At 51.7% G+C, this 17,774-nt stretch overlaps 1 protein-coding gene across 1 annotated transcript in view; it reads right to left on the reverse strand.

The window, feature by feature from the left end:
• Positions 1-17,774, reverse strand: part of BACE2 (beta-secretase 2) — an 84,696-nt gene that overhangs the window by 26,905 nt on the left and 40,017 nt on the right. Inside the window, exons 3-6 of the mRNA XM_041735123.1 lie at positions 9,054-9,270; positions 5,596-5,724; positions 4,282-4,416; positions 2,724-2,825 (exon numbers count right to left, since the gene is read on the reverse strand). Of these exons, the coding sequence (XP_041591057.1) occupies positions 2,724-2,825; positions 4,282-4,416; positions 5,596-5,724; positions 9,054-9,270 (583 nt within the window). The remainder of the gene's footprint in view (positions 1-2,723; positions 2,826-4,281; positions 4,417-5,595; positions 5,725-9,053; positions 9,271-17,774) is intronic.

Below are 17,774 nucleotides of genomic sequence, written 5' to 3' on the forward strand. Positions count from 1 at the left end.
GGGCGCAGGGATGGGAAGTCAGGAAGGAGGCTGCTATGAAAGTGGAGAAAAGGTAAGACAGGCAAGCAGGGATGGTGCGGAGACCAAGCAGGGCAAGAACTGAGAAAACCAGGGGTCACTGGACGAACTCTGGGTGCCCCGTGCTGCAGGACCACATATGGCAGCTGCGAGCCCGCCTACCCTCCCACCCTCCTGGGCCAGACAATGGGGAGAAAATGCCTTGGGGTTTTTCATCCATTGCATGGAACATCCATAATGGAAACTGTTAGTGACCAGTTAGTAAAATTTGTTAATATATCTTTAATATATTAAAGGCGTTAATATATCTTTACTTTTTGAAAAAGTTACGTTGATTTGAACCATATTTATCAGAGGGCAAAATCCCTTGCCAGATGAGTTGATAAGGATGGGGCAGTCATTTGCTGGACCTGAGGATGGGCTAAGGTGAGGGTGGCTGGGCCTGCACCCAGGGCAGGGAGCCCCCAATCAGTGCCCAGGCACAGCTCTAATTTGCAGATGAAGGATCAGGCCGAGGGGCCCCGGTAACTCAACTAAGGGGCACAGCTCCCAATCAGATGGGGGACCTGCCTCCAAAGAGATGTCTGTGCATCTAAGGGCCTCCCTGGAGGCTAAGCCACATGTCATTGGGGGACAGTTTTGACCCTCAGATCACAGAGTTTAGAGTCAGAAGCAGGTGTCATCCTGCATCTGATTTTAAAGATAGGGGAGCAGTGGTCTGAACACAAGGGGGCTACAGCTATGAAGAGGGGGAGCCGAGGTTGCTATACCCAGAACTCCCCACAAGGCCCATTTCAAGATACAGACCTATAAATCATGCATTCCTGAAATCCCATCTGAACAAACCGGACCAGGAGACAGAGCCCAACATTTGCACTGCATCTACCTCCCCGAAGCCAGTCATTCCCTTAACTAGAAAGAAACTCTCCTCCACCACAGGAGAAAAAGACCAGGCCCGTCTTTGGTCCAGGCAGGGACCCAGTCCACACTGGCTGCGCTCTCCCTGCCCAAGACAGAGAGCCTTCTCGGGTCCTCCTCTTCCCGACACACGCTCAGAAATGCGAGGATAATTTTAGACAAGGCCAACAAATCCTGCGATCTCATGTCTTCTCCCTCGTGGCCTTCTCACAAAGTCAGCCGCCGCTAACCAGGGGCTGCGATGCCCCCCGGGGGGCTCACCCAGCTCCCACCGGGGCTGGAGTCACGGGCTGCGCAGAGGCAGGGCAGCCCACGGGCGTGCGGGGCTCACACGCTCGCCTTGAGCATTCCTGCGGATGGTCCTGACACACGTACAGCCCAGAATACTCAGCCCCAAGATGCTCGTGTCAGGTCTGCTGAGGACATTTTCACTACTGAAGGAGATCAGCATATGGCTTCGTATTTTAAGCGTGGTCTGATTTTTCAGCCAGCATTCTGAATTTAGGGCACTAAAAACTTTACTTGCCGTTTTTTTCTGATTCAGCAGATATGAGACAAGATCAGAGCTTGACTCTGGCTTTTGACCACTGCTGCCTTGGAGTCCTTTCAAGCTCAGAAAGGGCCTCTGTGCTGCTGCTTTTTCGCCACCACTCGCCATTCTCTTGATTTGCCTGCTGCTCTTCCCAGGGCAGTTGCAGACTTCTTAAGTTTGGCTCAGGACAACCAAAAACCCCCTCCTCCCTCCCATGCTTCTGCTTGGAACCTGTAACAGAGCAGCCGCTGTGCATTTTCCCATCATTCTTTGATTTCGGCCAGTGGAGTAGTGGGGCAGTCAGCCCCGCGTTAGGACCAGGATTGAGACTTTGGACAGGAGGAGACAGTGGTTTTGGTGACCTTGCAAGGGTGGCCCTGTACAGACAGACGCTTATGAAAACACCCAAGAAGCTGAGAGGGATGTTTGTCTCACGTTCAAACAAACAGCAGCAGCACCGTGGTTGGGACATGAGATGCTTCTCTTCGGGGGCACCACCGTGTGGGGTGCACCCTACCCCAGCCCTCCCGACAGCCCCGCGATGAGAACGTGGATACTCGGAGTGCCCGAAGCCCACCCCAGGCACCCAGCTAGGAAAGAGCAGAAACCAGTCTACATTCAAGTCCACCAGATCCCTGAAGCTGTGTTCTTCTCCATCAATAACTCTGGTCCACCTTTTGCCCCGAACCAACTGGAAAGTTGGGGCCATACTGGAATACTGTCAGCCTGTTCTCCAAAACGCATGTTGCCCTTGAGCGTGATTTTAATAATTACTACACTGGCTGATTGACCTTTGTCTTCTGTAAAAAGAATCACATTCTTTTACAGAAGAATTAAAACCCCAGCACGGCTTGGATGAAAACCAAAAAAAAAAAAAAAGTACGATTTTCTAGTTCATGTGTTTTGTTTTAAAGACCACAAATGTATTCCTGGTTCACTATTTAATATAGAACATTACCAAGTGGCTTTTTTTCCAGATTAAAAAAAAAAACAGTACTACATCCACGACACTGTTATTTGAAATACTAAACAGCATGACACCTTCAGATTCAAGTCCCCTGAGGTTAATGTGAAGAAATTCTGTGCTAGTTAAAAGTAAGACTGTGAACTTAGTAAGTAATAGTTAAAAAAAAAAAAAATTCAACTCCTCAAAATGCTCAGATGAAGACTATGAGAATACACAGCAGTACTCCCCCCGGATGTGGCCATAACCCGGTGGTGTTCTCCGAAGTTGACGAGCACCCTGAGGACTCACCAGAGACGTGCGGGCTACGGCTTCAACCACCGCATTGAACACCTTCTGGGGCAGGCGCAGAAGAGTGGTACCGCTATCCACGATGGCCTTGTCTGCGTTATACTAGAACAGAGGAGAGTTGGTGGGGAAAAGGCGCGTGAGCGACATGACATGGGATACCAGCCTGCTGTCACTGTGGGTCTGCCATACGCAGCCACAGCCAGGGTACCTCACTCCTGGCTAAACCCACAGTGTCTTCTCAGACCTTGGATCTAGCCCAACGTTCTCGCTTCCCAGATAAGGAAACAGAGGAAAGGGAAGTGACATGACCAAAATCGACAGCTCTCCCCATGCAGAAACCTCCTCGTTTTGGAGGTGCCCAGATGTCCTTGTCGAGGATCCCCCAAGAGCAGAAGGGGGAAGAGCCATTTGTCTTTCCAGATCAAAATGACAACACTAATTACCATTATACAAATCCTACAAAATCAGCACACAGAGTTTGTGTCGTGTTACAGGACCTCCCCTTTGATTCGACCCCTGGATTCTGTAATGGAAAGTAAGTGCCTCTGATGATAAACCCAGCTTCATGGTCTTAGGACTGGAAACCACTGCAGTGGGAGGGAGCACCCCAGAGGGAAGGAGCACTGCTCCCTGGAGCTCTGATGGGTTTCACAGAAGCATCTGTGTGTATGGGAACCGTGGTACAAGGGGATGGTTCATGAGAAAGGAACAGAATGAAATGCTGGCAGTTTTTATAAACCATCCTGCAGATGTTGTAGGAGACGGACTCCCTCAAGCTGGCCTCATCATAATGCTGTTATGACCACAAATAAGCCAGATGTATATAGGGTGAGAACGGGGTTCCTATATGACTCGACGCCTCAGCTCTGCACGTCTGCTCCTGTCAGAGGACAGTCAGGGCAGTCAGGACACGCCGCTCCTCAGAGCATCAGTTGTCCTGGAGTGAGAGCTGAGAGGCAGGGGGATGAATGGAGGATAAAGCTGGTGACTCATTTTGGGTTTCATTTGTTTTTTTTCTAGTCCCTGTTCTTTCCCTTGCACCGATGAAAACCTGCTTAGTCCATCTCCAGGAACCATCAGGCCCAGATGAACAATGAAATGGTGCTCTTCACACATACCATCTTATGCTAATTTCTCCCTATGAAGCCAAGTGACTAGAAGGAAGCAAATTTTCTGGAAGGAGGAGTTCATCATTATCACGGCCCTATAACTAGTGTGATGAATCTTTCATTTGTCTTACAATGTAGTGTACTTCCAAATTTTCTTTTTTTTTTTTTAATGTATTTATTTTAGAGAAAGAGTGAGTGTGCATGGAGCGGGGGAGGCGGGCAAAGAAAGAAGAGAATCCAAGCAGACTCCCCGCTGACTGTGGAGCCCCATGTGGGGCTCAACCCCAATACCCGGAGATCACGACCTGAGCCAAAACCGAGAATCAGATGCTAAACCGGCTGCACCACCCAGGCGCCCCTGTACCTTCTAATTTCCTATCCAGGTCCCCGCTGTAGTATTAAAAAGTGACCCAGGTACCGAGACACAAAGACATCACAAGGGTAAATACCTCTCTGCAGTCCAGATTCAGACTCTGGCCTCCAATTTCCAACTTCAGAATTTCTATCTGATAATACCACTCCTCCTTAATAGGGGTATACCAGATGTCTCCTTTGTACAAACTCGGTTCAATTCCACCCAGGACCTGAGAAGAAAAATATTGACGGGTCTAAGAGACTAAATATACGGAGGCACATCAGCAGGTTACATACACAGAGAAGCATACAATCAGAAGGGTAGAGCCTCGCCGGAATCAGTACCTTCCCATTGGGATGATGTTACACAACACACATGCTTGAAAATTAAACAGGGAACGTCTGAGGGCCACGTACCCCAGGGTTGAACAATATTATGCCCTCATGTAATCAAGAGGCTCTGGTGGTTTCCCTCATGTAAAGGAGGTACATACAATTCTAGCCTTCCAATACCGAGATTCGCCCCCAAACAAATGAGGTAAAATGATGAGCCACATTGACCCACAATAATTTAGTTCTTCGGAAGACTTAGGAGGACTTATAACCTCACGCATCTGCACGGAAAGCAGAACAGATGCGCTGCCCTCATCAAAACTTCATGTTGCAACACTATAAAACCTCACCCCACGAATCCTAGGCTGTCCTCTATCCTGAAAAGGGGGCAAATCAGGTATTAAGATTGGGTGTACTGTAGGCAAATGCCAGTAACAGTATTTGCTTCTCACAGTTGGATGATTAGGGGATTGTCAGCACCCGCTCTGAAGGGCCCTTCCTGTCCCTGTTACCTCCTGGTTTAGAACATTTGGGCACAGAGTCCATCGAGAGGGGACACTCAGGCTACAGCACATGCACAGTGCTGATGCCTTCAATCCATGTGTTCACTAGAAAACTTCCTGCTGTGAGTGCACGTGCAGAGAAAGGACACACAGGTGTCCCCGTCTCCCCATCCAGTTTAGGAAACCACCGGCATTACCCTCCACCAGCGGGTCAACCCCGAGTGAGGCTCACCTGCCTCAGTAGCCCCTACTGTTCCTCATTCCTCATTGCCCCTCCTCCTCCACCCATCAAAAAAGTTACCCTTCAAAGGAAAAATTTCAAAATGCTCTAATGGAATTTGAAGAAGCCATGAGAATCATCTTGTGGGTGGCAGGATAATTAGGAAAGATAAAAATAAGACCTAATTTTAGCCATTTTTTTTTAAATGTCGTAAAAGGAGGGTTATCCAAATTCCACAGTACTTAAGTATGCTTCTATGTCTAATTCTTCCACCAGGGTGTTAATAAAACAGAAAAACTGCCCGATTAAATTGTGATTTTTTTTTTCCCCCTTGAAGACTAAAAGATACCCACAAGACTACCTCCGTTGGTACCAGATCCAGCTACGGGCAGCCCCGCCCCGCACATCTGCATGGAGAAGACGTTGGGGATCTTCGCCTGCGCCACTAGAGAATCAAAGAACGTCTCCAGGGAACTGGATGGCTGTAGGAGAAACAAGGACAGCAGCCCCGTGACTCGCGGTGTAGACGAGGAGTGACCCCAGGGAGATGCCGGGCCTGAGGTACAAAACGGTTTCTCTTTGCGTTTAATTTTTTTCGTGGCTCAACCACACACAAGCTTCTGATCAAGGACAGTAACGCAGAAGCCTACAACAGACCTTCTTCCTACAACGCAGTTATTTTCCCTGTCTGTACGGCTCTGTTGTAAAAATAAGATAGTATTTCTAAAATTGGAACGGTAGAGAGAAGATCCGCGTGGATGCTGCGCGAGGCTGACACGCAAACACAAGACAGTATTTCTAGAGCTATTAGGATGTCGTCGCATCTCTCACCCTGATGCGACGAGGTGTGCAAGTGGGTCACCGACATGGGCAGTGGACTCGCACCTCAGCCTGAGTAAGTAAGGAGAGAACTGTCTCTGGGAGCGGCCTTCGTGGCTTCAGAGAACGTTCTTCACGTCTCCCGGCCGTGGCTGTCCGCTACACCAACCACAGGTCTTGAGCACGAGACCTCTCAGACCCCAGGCCCCGCTGAACTCTGGTGAGCAGGGAAGCAGAAGGGAAGGACAGTCCTGCACCCCTGGGGGTTTAAGAGCCTGGATTCCTCGCTGCACCGCTCAGTGGACCGAAGTGGCCCGTGCCTCCCTTCCGTGGAGCCAGCACTCACTCGGGGCGCCCCCATGTCCCAGGGACTCAAAGGAACCCAAAGGAAGAGGCGTGGTGTGCGAGCAGCTCTGAGCTGGGGGGTGGGCCTCCAGGGCTGGTGGACCCGAGGGCAGGGCAGGGACCTGAGCACAGATTTTCACTGTGACCCCTAGGGGATACCAAGCACTCTTGAGTTGTTGATTCCTGACGGAAACTTACTTGTGGTGGCACAGACGCCGTCGGCAGATTCTGACCACCAACGGTCAGTCTCAGGAACCACTATTTACTAGCTGTAAGAATCAAAACTGTAATTCTGGAGGGAGTAAGAGCCCCGCCCTTCAGCAAACGCAAATTGTCCCATTTATTTAGCTCAGTTGTGTCTGGCCGCCTCCTCCTGCTTCCGTCGAATCTCAAGCAGGATTCGGCACAGTTCCTGTCTGTGACACGTGCAGCACGCCTGGCATCAGGGTGGACGACAGAGACAGAGCCCCCCTCCCGAAGTGGGCCGGGTGTGGTGCTGACCCCGCCTGGCGTTCTTCTGGCCACCCGCCTGCGACTGAATTCTGGCCCTACCACTTGCTCACCGTGTGACTCGTTCCTTTGTTTCTTTATCTGCAAAATGGGGAAACAGTAGCCTCCCAGAGCTGCTCCGGGGTCGCAATGGGCCAATACACACAGAGGCCTTGGAACAGGGCCTGGCTCACTATAAGGGATCCATTGTCATCCTCAGGACGACTGTCCCACGGGATCCCTCTTGAGCTTTAAGAACATCCAGGTGCCAGGGTCAGCCCCAGAGAGCCCGACTCGGAGGTGTGCAGTGGCTCCCAGGCCCCCCGGTGAGAGAGACCCCAGAGGGCAGGGTCTGAGGCGCATCCTCGGCGGGAAGCATCAGGACTGACCAGGGGCCGCCCCTCGCTGCGGCCACCACTGTGTGCTCGGTTGGCCTATTTCTAAAACGGCTCCGGGCCACCAGGCCACCCTGCCCCGCTGGGCCTGTTTCCGGCCCCGGCGCCGCATCCGACCCATCCTGTGACTTTGTCCTCAAACCCGGGATGGGAAGCCGATTGCCGTCATGTCAGAATTCTGTACACAAGGAGGCCACGTGGCAAGTCCGGACACCCCCGGGGACTCTCAAGTCAATATTTGCAAGGAAGCTTATTATCTGTATTATCACAGTCGCGGGCAATCCAGTTTTATTCTCCCATCTTCCCAACGGTCAGCATAAAACCAATCACGCGCACACCTTTCACTGTCAAAGTCAGGTAACAAAATGTGCCCTCGGTCGCCCGGTCGATACTAAGGAATGTAGTTTATTAGGATAGAACATGCTTCATATGAAATTCCATATGAAGCTCACCCCATGGAACTGAGAAGAAAAGGGGCCCCTGGACCCCCCGGGCTCTGCAGACAGGCTCTGGGCGAGGAGGGTAAACCCCTCTGCCCCTCAGCCTGCAGCGTCCTGAGACGGGACAGCGTGGCCTCACAAGTCGCTCCCCCGCCCCGGGGAGGCTATGAGAACCCCGGGAGCCAACATCCTAGGATGTCCTCACGGGCCCTTTCTCCTTGAGAAGCCACGGGGTCAGGGAACACCCCCTCCCCACCTCGCCCCCTGCACCGTTTACTAGTGAGCCCAGGCCGGGATGAACATCCCGGCGGGCAGAGAAGACAGGCCTTTCCTCCCGGACCCCCACAGCGCCCCCGGGGGGCTCTGCTGGCACTGGGGCTGCGGCTCCTGCAGTCCTGCTTCTGTCTGTTCCACACTTGTTCTGGCTCCAAGTCAAGCTCTGAACAACGAGAGGGCAAAGTGCACCGCCACGGGGAGTGGGGGAGGGGGGTGTGTGACTGCCTATTGCTCTGCTCAAGTGTGTCCAGCCTGAGCCCAGGGCACACCCTGGTATCCAATCTGCGTGCCTCGGGCTCCCTTCCTGGTGGAAATTCCCCAGCCTGCGAGCAAGCTGGCCTCCCCGCTCAGGCACACCGACGTCACTTCCTTTGGGTTGGCCTGAGCACACCTGTTTGGAGACTCTATCTGGGCCATCGGTGCAGGTTCTGATGCTGATGAGAGAGAGGGCTCCCCTGCTTTCCCCCTGGTGCTTCCTGGGCCAATGGCTGGGGGTCCCCAGGATGCATGTTCAGAACCCTTCCTCCACCTGGTGAGGCTCCAGGTGGCTCTCTGGGGTGTCCGCAACCACAGGAAGGCAGCACAATGCTCCTTCCCCCAACCCCCAGTGGGATGCCTCCCTGGCCGAGGTTCCAGGGCCACCTACAGGCTCCATGTCTTCATGCAAATATACGAATTTAATAAATGTGTTTTCTTTTTTTAATCCTCCCCTCAGAAAAGCTCCTAAACACCAAAATTAAAGCGATTCAGAATTTGTTAACATTTTTTAAACTACAGAAGTAAAATTAGCAAAAACAAAGACCAGCGGAAAAAAAAAGGGAAGGCTACGGGTATATCTTGGCAGGAAGGTTCAAAGAACTGCACCCTTTACCTTAAATTTTAACGATGCCTAGACACGTAATTAACTGTGTGACCACGGTCTGTCTCCACCACACGACTCTCACTGACTGACCGTCTCCCAACAGCCGGGACCCACCTGCCGCCCGTCTGATGACCGGTTTGACTCGTCCCACCTTCGATTTACTTAGATCCACAGACTGGCCTTACCTTGGCCAGAGCAGCATATGCGAGTCCAAGTATCCCATTCCATTTGATCCCAGGCAGAAAGAAATTCTCGGACTCAAAGATAGTGGCAATGTTGACAAGGAAGGAGCTGTTGAAGCCTTTGGGGATGGTGACAAAGTCCTCCCCGACGAAGCCGGTCCAGCTCCCTTGCGTGTACTTCACGGTGACATCAAAGCCCTTGGAGCGGTACGTACTGGACCTGGAGAAGGAAAAGACAAGGCCCGGTCCTCACCTGCGTGTCCGTGTCCAGACAAGGTGGCCGGGCCCATGGCAAAGACAACCCTCCAAAGCACAGGAAAGCGACCACATGCAATCCTTCATAGTTAAGAGTGTTCCTGTCGACAAAGTGACATATCCCACAACACATCATCACGAACATTTGGGAGTATTTCTGTGCCACATGGTGGGATGGGGTGGGGGTGGGGGACTGGGGTCGACACATAACCCCGAGTTTAACATCTGCCCGAGTAAAGGCCGTAAGCCAGGTGTTTTACTTAACCACATTTGCCTTTGAAGGCACAAGCCAGTCTGGGCACCCGTCCGGCCCCGTGGCTTTGCAGGGACCCTGTGCTGCTGCTCTGTGACCCAGGGAGGGGTCCGCAGCGGCCTCGGGTTCGGATTCCCACGCGCAACCAATGTGACAAGTAAAGACCAAGCACCACGGCACTGCTCCTCAGGCCCACATTTCCTCCGGATGTCACAGGCTCCCTCTCCGTGCTCTCCCCACGCCCCGAAGCGCATTATACTCAAACACCAAAATAGGGGAGGGGGGTATGGCTAGTGGCTGTACATGAATGTGTGCACTGTGACACCAATCGCTGTGGCACCATCTGCAGTCCTGCATGCACCCGGCCCTAGGCATAAGAGCTACTCAAACAGATGAGAATCCTGTTCTGGGGCTTTCAGAGACAGACAGTAAACACACGAATACATAAAATTCCATTCAGGGTAGCAATAAAGAGTGGAAGGACTCCCCAGGGCGTAAAGTGGGGGTGGAGGCAGGGACCTGGCGGTCGCCCAGGCCTCTACAATCCAACCACATCTGTGTGAGCCCTGCATAAACACAGTGAGTCCCGTGGGAAGGACGTTCCGGAGGGAGGACAGTAGGTGTCAGGGCCCTGGGGTATCCAAACCTCCAGCCATCTGAGTTTGAAAACTCTGCTGGTTTATAGGAAGGGACCCAAAGAACGTCTGTAGGCAAGTATCTAAGCACTCAAAACCGAACTCACCCTAGGAAAAACGGTCAAGTTCCTAAGAGAAGTGTCAGGTCACCAAACAGATCACTGTCAAGTGCTCCTGCTTGCCCGCCGTCTTCACTCACTGCTTTAACACTGAGCCTCTGAACACGACGTCTTTGCCATAGGACTGTAAGAACCAGGGCAATCTTGCCCGGGGTCCAGAAGGAAGTGAAGTCAGAGATGATACAACCCCTTCTTGGGGCGCCCGTCGCTTACGCTTTAACTATGCTAACAGTCTTTAATTCAGTAGCGGCACTTCCGAGAATCTGATCCCAAGGGAAACACCCACGATGCAGATGGAGATCCCGCGACAAAGACGGTCATTATGTTTTATTTATAATAGCAAACAGTTGGAAACAACCTCAATGCCCAGGAGAAAGGGAACAGTTCAGGAAACCAAGTGCATCACGATGATGGACTATGATGTAGAACCACATAGAACCACAAAATGCGATGCAAAGGGTCATTTTCAATGGCACAAAAATAAGGTGAAAGAAGACTTTTCAGCGGCTCCCTCTGGGTGGTGGGGATCGTGAGGGAGACTCCCCTTGTGGTCAGGGCTGTCTATAGGGTTTCTGCATACCTTTCATAATCAGAAGGAAGAAAGGAAGGGGGGATTCTTAAAATGTCTGGCAGATACATTTTGGAGAAATTTGATTTATGCTAACTTCATAATAGGATACAGTATATGAAGAATGAGGAATTGTAATATTTGCCGTCTTAGCTCACTCTGCCATGATCTTAAAGAGCATCTGGGGGCACCCGGGTGGCTCAGCGGTTGAGCGTCTGCCTTCGGCTCAGGGCGTGATCCTGGGATCCCAGGATCGAGTCCCGCATTGGGATCCTTGCAGGGAGCCTGCTTCTCCCTCTGCAAGTGTCTCTGCCTCTCTCATGAATAAATAAAATCTTAAAAAAAAGTAGGGGGGGGGGAGACAACAGCATTGAGTGAATGCCTAGTGTGTGCATGAGGGCAGTCACAGACAGAAGAGCGGGAGTGGATGGGTCCAGGCACACAGAGAGCTAGGTCACCCATCAGAAGTCACACTGGTAGGGCAGTCAGGGCAGTCAACCAAGGGGACTGGAAGGTCGCTGTATTGCCAACTTTACTGCCAGCACCAATTCAGGTGTATGTGCTATACATCCAGGGCTTCACACATTTACGAACAGCAATGAACCTACTGAATCAGGACAACGTGGGGCCATTCCTCAGGGCCACAAACGCAGCACTGCTAACAGAAGAGGCGATATGGAAATGCTCAGAGAACGGGATCCAGCCCAGGGTGTGCACACTTTTCCCATCAAGGGCTACAAAACAACTTTTACCTCTTGTGGGTCGTGTGACCTCCCCAGCTCTGCAAGTATAAGGAGGAAGCAGCCACGGACGATACATAGAACAAACGTGCGCTGCTGTGCTCTAATAAGGTTTTATTAACAGAAAGGGCAGGTTGGACGTAGCCCATGGGCCCTCGTTGGCCAACCCCTGATCTGAAAGATTAGCTCTCTCCCCAACACAGTGTCAACTACCATGACTTTCTTTGGAGAAGCTGTTTTATTCTTACTCTGCCCACCCTACAGAACACTCGTTAGCATCTGCTAAGAGCCTGACGCAGCCTCTTAGGTGTATGTGGAGTGTGTTTCCTACACTATCCTGACCAGCTCCCTAGTCCCCTCACAGCGGGAGCATTCTGGATTTCCTGGTGCCACTTGCGGGATTGAGAGGCCATGGATGGTACACGGCCCGGGTTCAACCCCTCGTTCGACAACTCAGCTGTGTGACCCTGGGCCAGGTTACATAACCTCTCTGTGCCCCCACCGCCTCAAGTGAAAAAGGAAGACCATGTAGACACCTCTCATGGGGTTAATCTTGAAGACCAGGAGAGTGAGCTCTGGGAAGTGTTTAGAACGAAACCCAGGGACACAGCAGGTGCGCAACAAAAAACACTGTTATCCTTTGACCCAATCACCTGCTGCCTTTATTCAACCTATGAAGTACTACCAGAAAATGTAAGAATGTTTTTTGTTTTGTTTTTTTTTGTAAGAATATTTTTTCCTGAGTGCCTGGGTGGCTCAGTCGGTTGAGCATCCAACTCTTGATTTCGGCTCAAGTCATGACCTCAGGATCATGGGATAGAGCCCTGAGTGTGTGTGTGGGTGGGGGGTCCACGCTCAGCAGGGAGTCTGCTTGAGACTGCCCCTCCCTGTCTGCCCCTCCCTCGTGCATGCTCTTTAAAAAAATAATAATAAATCAGGACGCCTGGGTGGCTCAGCAGTTGAGCATCTGCCTTTGGTTCAGGTCATGATCCAGGGGTCCTGGGATCTAGTCCCACATCAGGCTCCTCATGGGGAGCCTGCTTATCCCTCTGCCTATGTCTCTGCCTCTCTCTGTTTCTCATGAATAAATAAAATCTTTAAATAATAATAATAAATCTTTAAAAAATCATTTTTCCTGTAAATGCTCCTATAGAGTTACTCTTACTGAATACCCAAACCAGTCTCATTTGGAAGTCCAACCATCCCCACAGGAAGGGGCAAGTCTGTCGTTTGACTCAGTCAAGGTGGTTGGGAGCAGTGGAGGGGTCTTCTCGGATTTTTTTTTTTTTTCTCGGATTTTAAAGGCAGAGTTCTCCCACAGTCCAGAGTGGTGCCGCCCAACAGACCTGGCTGCGGTGACAGAAATATTACGTATCTACGCTGTCCAACACGGTAGCCACAGGTGCACTGAGCCCTAAAATACGATTACACAGTGACTGAAGAGGTCAACCTCTTACTTCATCTAATGCCAGGTAAATTCAAATAGCCACGTGTGGCTAGCGGCTACCCTTGCAGAAAGCAGAGTTCTAGATAACGCGAGGAAAAAGTGAACGTGTACTCTCTGAGCTCCTTGAACGAAACCTCAAAGAGCAAAAACCCCAGTGATGAATTGTAAGTAACTCTGAGGGTTATCGACATATAGTTTCCAGCACTACATTTAAAAAAACAAAAACGTTCCTCCGTCTTCATGCTCCCACATCCTACTTGTTGGCCCCGAGATGCTCTGGCTCTCAACTGCTCTGCACGTTAATTAACTATATTGAGAGAGAACCCCAGATTGCCTCCTCCCGTGGCATTCATTCCGGGTGCTCAGAAACAACAATCAATCAAGGATGCAGAGAGCCAGGAAAACGTCCACTCACAGCAATAAAATCACGCGGAACCAAGTTCAGGCGGCATTCTGCTTCTGATAGGAGGGTTGAGGAAACACAGGCGTGAAAAGTGAAATCAATGAACAGAGGAGAAGAGCGCCACCGAACATTTTATTGTTTGAAAAGACACCCACTGTTGTTTGCAGAGGACATAAAAAAAAGAGAAGGTGGGGGATCCCTGGGTGGCGCAACGGTTTGGCGCCTGCCTTTGGCCCAGGGCACGATCCTGGAGACCCGGGATCGAATCCCACATCGGGCTCCCGGTGCATGGAGCCTGCTTCTCCCTCTGCCTGTGTCTCTGCCTCTCTCTCTCTCTCTCTCTCTCTGTGACTATCATAAATTAAAAAAAAAAAAATTTAAAAAAAAAAAGAGAAGGTGGAAGGGAAGGGCCGATTTCAGAAGAGGGGAGTCCTGGGGTCTGCTCTGGTCCTCCTAAGCCGCCCCACCCAGGGCATGCGGAGTCTCCTAAAGAATGCAGCCAGGAATGCAAGAATTCTCCTAAAGAATGCGGAATGTGCATGTTTGGGGGTTTGGAACCTATCTTCGGGGTTAGTGGACTGGCCCATGTTGACCGGATACTACCCTTCTTCTCCGCTCAGGGTGTAGAAGTGACCAGACCAGAGTGGACGGGGCCACTGATGCCTGCCCAGCCTGGAGGTTCATCAACACCCTCAACAATGGCCAACGCTGGGGGATGGCCAACGCTGGGGGGACTCCAACAGTCGCCTCTGGGACAAGCAAACAATGAGTGGGTTCGAGAAATGATCTCAATCATCAGGCACAAATGCCTGCCATCATCACAAGGAGAGATGAGGCATTTCTCAGGGGGCTCAGGGGTCCGGCTCAGCATCCTTAAGAAGGCCACTGGGTAATTCCCTAACATCCTAACACTACGCCCAAGCATCAGTTGAGGAAAATAAACTGGTCCTTTGCCACAACTACTCTGTGGGCTTTCCCCCCAGATGGCGTACGGGGAGGAGGAGACATTTTAATTTCCCCGAATAGTTTACTACAAGGCCAGGGGAGCGGGTATATTGGATCTTCAATCAAGCCAACTGGCTGGCGGCTATTTTACTGGCTAAAAAAGAAGAACATCTAAAGGAATACACAATCTTCTTTTTGCCATGTAGAAATTCATTGGAACATTCACCACCATGAAAAGAGGGCCTCCGATGGGAAGAAGCTACACAAATGATGAATGGGTAGCCTGACGGCTCATTCCATAAATCAAAGAGCTCCTGTCAAAGAACCCCAAGCCAAATCTCCAATTACTGGGAAATGTTTCAGGAAGCATTAAACCTGAATATCCAAAGACTGGGGGGGGGGGGGGAGAGGTGGGGGGGTGGGGACAGACTTGAATCAGAAGCTGACAAACCCAACCAGAAACCTTATTATAACTAAGGGAGATCAGAGGGACAAGCAAACACAGAAGCATCACAGGGCAGGGAGCTACGGCTCAGAAAAGAACCCTTTGTCAGAAATCGGGAAGGGAAGTGAGAACGTTCTCGTGGCTTCCGTTAAACACAGTGGTGGAAAAGCACACGCCTTAGGCCAACTGGAAAGTCAGCTGAGAGTAATACGCAAATCAGTGATACATCATTTACACAGAAAATGTTCCCATCTTCGCAATATGACATCTGTGTCCAGTAGAAGCCTGTGAGAAGCACGGGATTGGGGGGCAAAAAACCAACAGAGAAAGGGAGAGAAAAGAAAGTTAACGCAAATTGCAGCAGGCACTTCACCTGCGAAACCCCCACCGTCAGGAGGGGCGCCGCCGCCGATGGAAGGGAACTTGCCCCAGACTCAGAACCGTGATGCTTCCCCTCTGATGCGGCTAAGAAGACACCTGACAGCCCTGTGGAAGAACAGTTCTCTTAAAAGGAAGGACGGAGGCCCAGGGCGCGGCCCCATAAGGGTACTAAGCACATTTCAGCAACACCTGTCAGCACCAGGTGGGCTGACATCTGGGCAGCAGAGCCTGGGGCTTCCTGCACCCCCCAGTGGGCTCTGGGACTTCTCTATTAGCCTGTGCATGGGGAGTCCAGGAGAACCCCGACCGTCCCAAAAGCTGGTAGGGAGCCCTCAGCTCTCCTGCGGAGTTAGCAGGAGGGAAGGCCTAGGCATCGTCGGAACTATAGGCCTTCCCATGAGTTTTCACGTTCAATCAGGCTTGACGCTTAAGTATGAAAAACAAGAACCACCTGACCACACACCTGGCCAGCAAGGTTAGCAGGTTAAGTCAGAAAGACGTGTCTTGGGGGCGCCCAGGTGGCTCAGTGGTGGCTCAGTCAGTTAAGCATCTGACTCTTGATTTCGGCTCAGGTCACGATCTCAGGGTCGTGGAATCAAGCCCCACCTCAGGCTCCATGCTCAGCACAGAGTCTGCTTGAGGTTCTCTCTCTCTCCCCCTCTGCCCCTCCCCATCTCACTCTCTCTTTCTCACAAATAAGTATTTTTTAAAAATATTTTATTTATTTATTCATGAGAGACACAGAGAGAGAGAGAGAGACAGAGGCAGAGACACAGGCAGAGGGAGAAGCAGGCTCCGTGCAGGGAGCCCGACGTGGGACTCGATCCCGGGTCTCCAGGATCACACCCTGGGCTGAAGGCAGACCACTGAGCCACCTGGGCTGCCCACAAATAAGTATTAAAAAAAAAAAAAAAAGACGTGTCCCGCTGAAGCCTGAACAGAACCACAGTTCAACCAAACCATGAACAAAGTAGAAGGTGAATAAGCCACCGGTAGCCTCCAGTCGATTAAATATTGCACACGTGTTAAACGTACACTGTATTTGTAATGTTATGATCTGCCCTCGAATGTTTCAGTACCTGCATCCGTGTGACGAAAGGGTGACTGGCTTGCAAAGTGCCCTTTGGCCTTGACGGATTCCAGGCTGCGGGTGTTTGCCAAAGAACCACGGCTGACTCACTGGGGAGGAAATGCTCATTCCCAGGGCTCAATCTGCTAAGTGCTGCAAGCCCCCGGAGATGCTCACGGCCCGTGCACCCCTACCTCACGGACCCCTGCTGCAGTCGACTCAGAGCGTGCAGAGCGTGCACAGATCGAGGTGCTACCTACCTTCCTCCACGTGACCTCTTCTCATTCTCCCAATTATGGCATCAGGGCCTTTAGACGTACGTACGCAGGCAAGTGATACTACCTTTGCGTCTCATTCAGGGCATTACAGAGTACTTGCTACAAAAGGGGGGTGGCACCAGGGCTGAAGGTCTGGGAACCGCTGACCTAGAAGCTGGAACTTGGATCTCCCATGTAAAATCGAGGTCTGGACCAACTGGAAGTTCTGCTCCATGATGAACCAGCTTGGGGACAGGTGGCTGTGGAGGGGCAGGGGATGTGGAAGGACCGCCCAACAGAATGGGAAAGGGCAGAGAGGACCTCCCTCCCCCTGCACACACACAGAAACAGCCCTTCCCCCACCACACAGGTATCTGTGGCCACAGTGACGCTCAGGGCACATCTGAGTCTTCTCTGTCATAAGGAGTCCCTGGCCGGGAAGTTCATCCTGGAATGTCAATGACGAAGGGTCATCAACACACAGAGTCGTACACTAAACGACAGGCTCTTCGAACAAGGGCCAACCGAGTACGTGGTGGCCCCCGGAGGCCTGTCTAGCACCTGCCACCACTACTCTCCAGTTGTTCATACAGGAGACCACGTCTCTGGTGCCACCAGAACAGAGACCGAGACGTGCTACCTGGAGAAGACAGAAGGGCCCTTCCCACCCCAGGCTAGCTGCCCTGCCCTGTCCAAGTGGCCTGCCATTTCCAGAAGGCCAATTACTCAGTTGTTACGCTCCCCCACCAAAAGTGGGGGTTTGTTCTCTGGAAGAAAGACGGTGGATGAGGCAAGTGAGCCGGGAGACGGGAAGGGGACGGCAGGGACTTTAGTGAGGAAGCTCGGAGTCTCGCAACAGCTCACACCCCTGGAAAGCAAACCACTGGTAATTTGTTTAATCTGAGTTTCAATTTTAGGGTCACAAAAACAGATTGAAATCACCCTGCACCTCCAGGAGACAGGGACTCTGGCCCCACGGGCTCCCCAGGAGCCGAAGGATGCCTCGAGGTCCTGGTGGGCGTCCCCCGAGCTCATGCCAGGCTCCTCGATGCCAGACCATGCAGAGACCTCCGTCCGGGTGCACACCCCGCCCTGGGACGGCAGGCTCGGAGCCTGTCCCTGGCCTGGATGCTCTGCGCTCTGTCCCCTGCGAATCACAGATTTCTCGCACCAGGAACCTTCCTTGCACAGAAGTGGTTTCAATGAA

The sequence above is a fragment of the Vulpes lagopus genome, chromosome 20 (genome assembly GCF_018345385.1).
Source record: "Vulpes lagopus strain Blue_001 chromosome 20, ASM1834538v1, whole genome shotgun sequence".
NCBI classification, from domain to species: Eukaryota; Metazoa; Chordata; class Mammalia; order Carnivora; family Canidae; genus Vulpes; species Vulpes lagopus.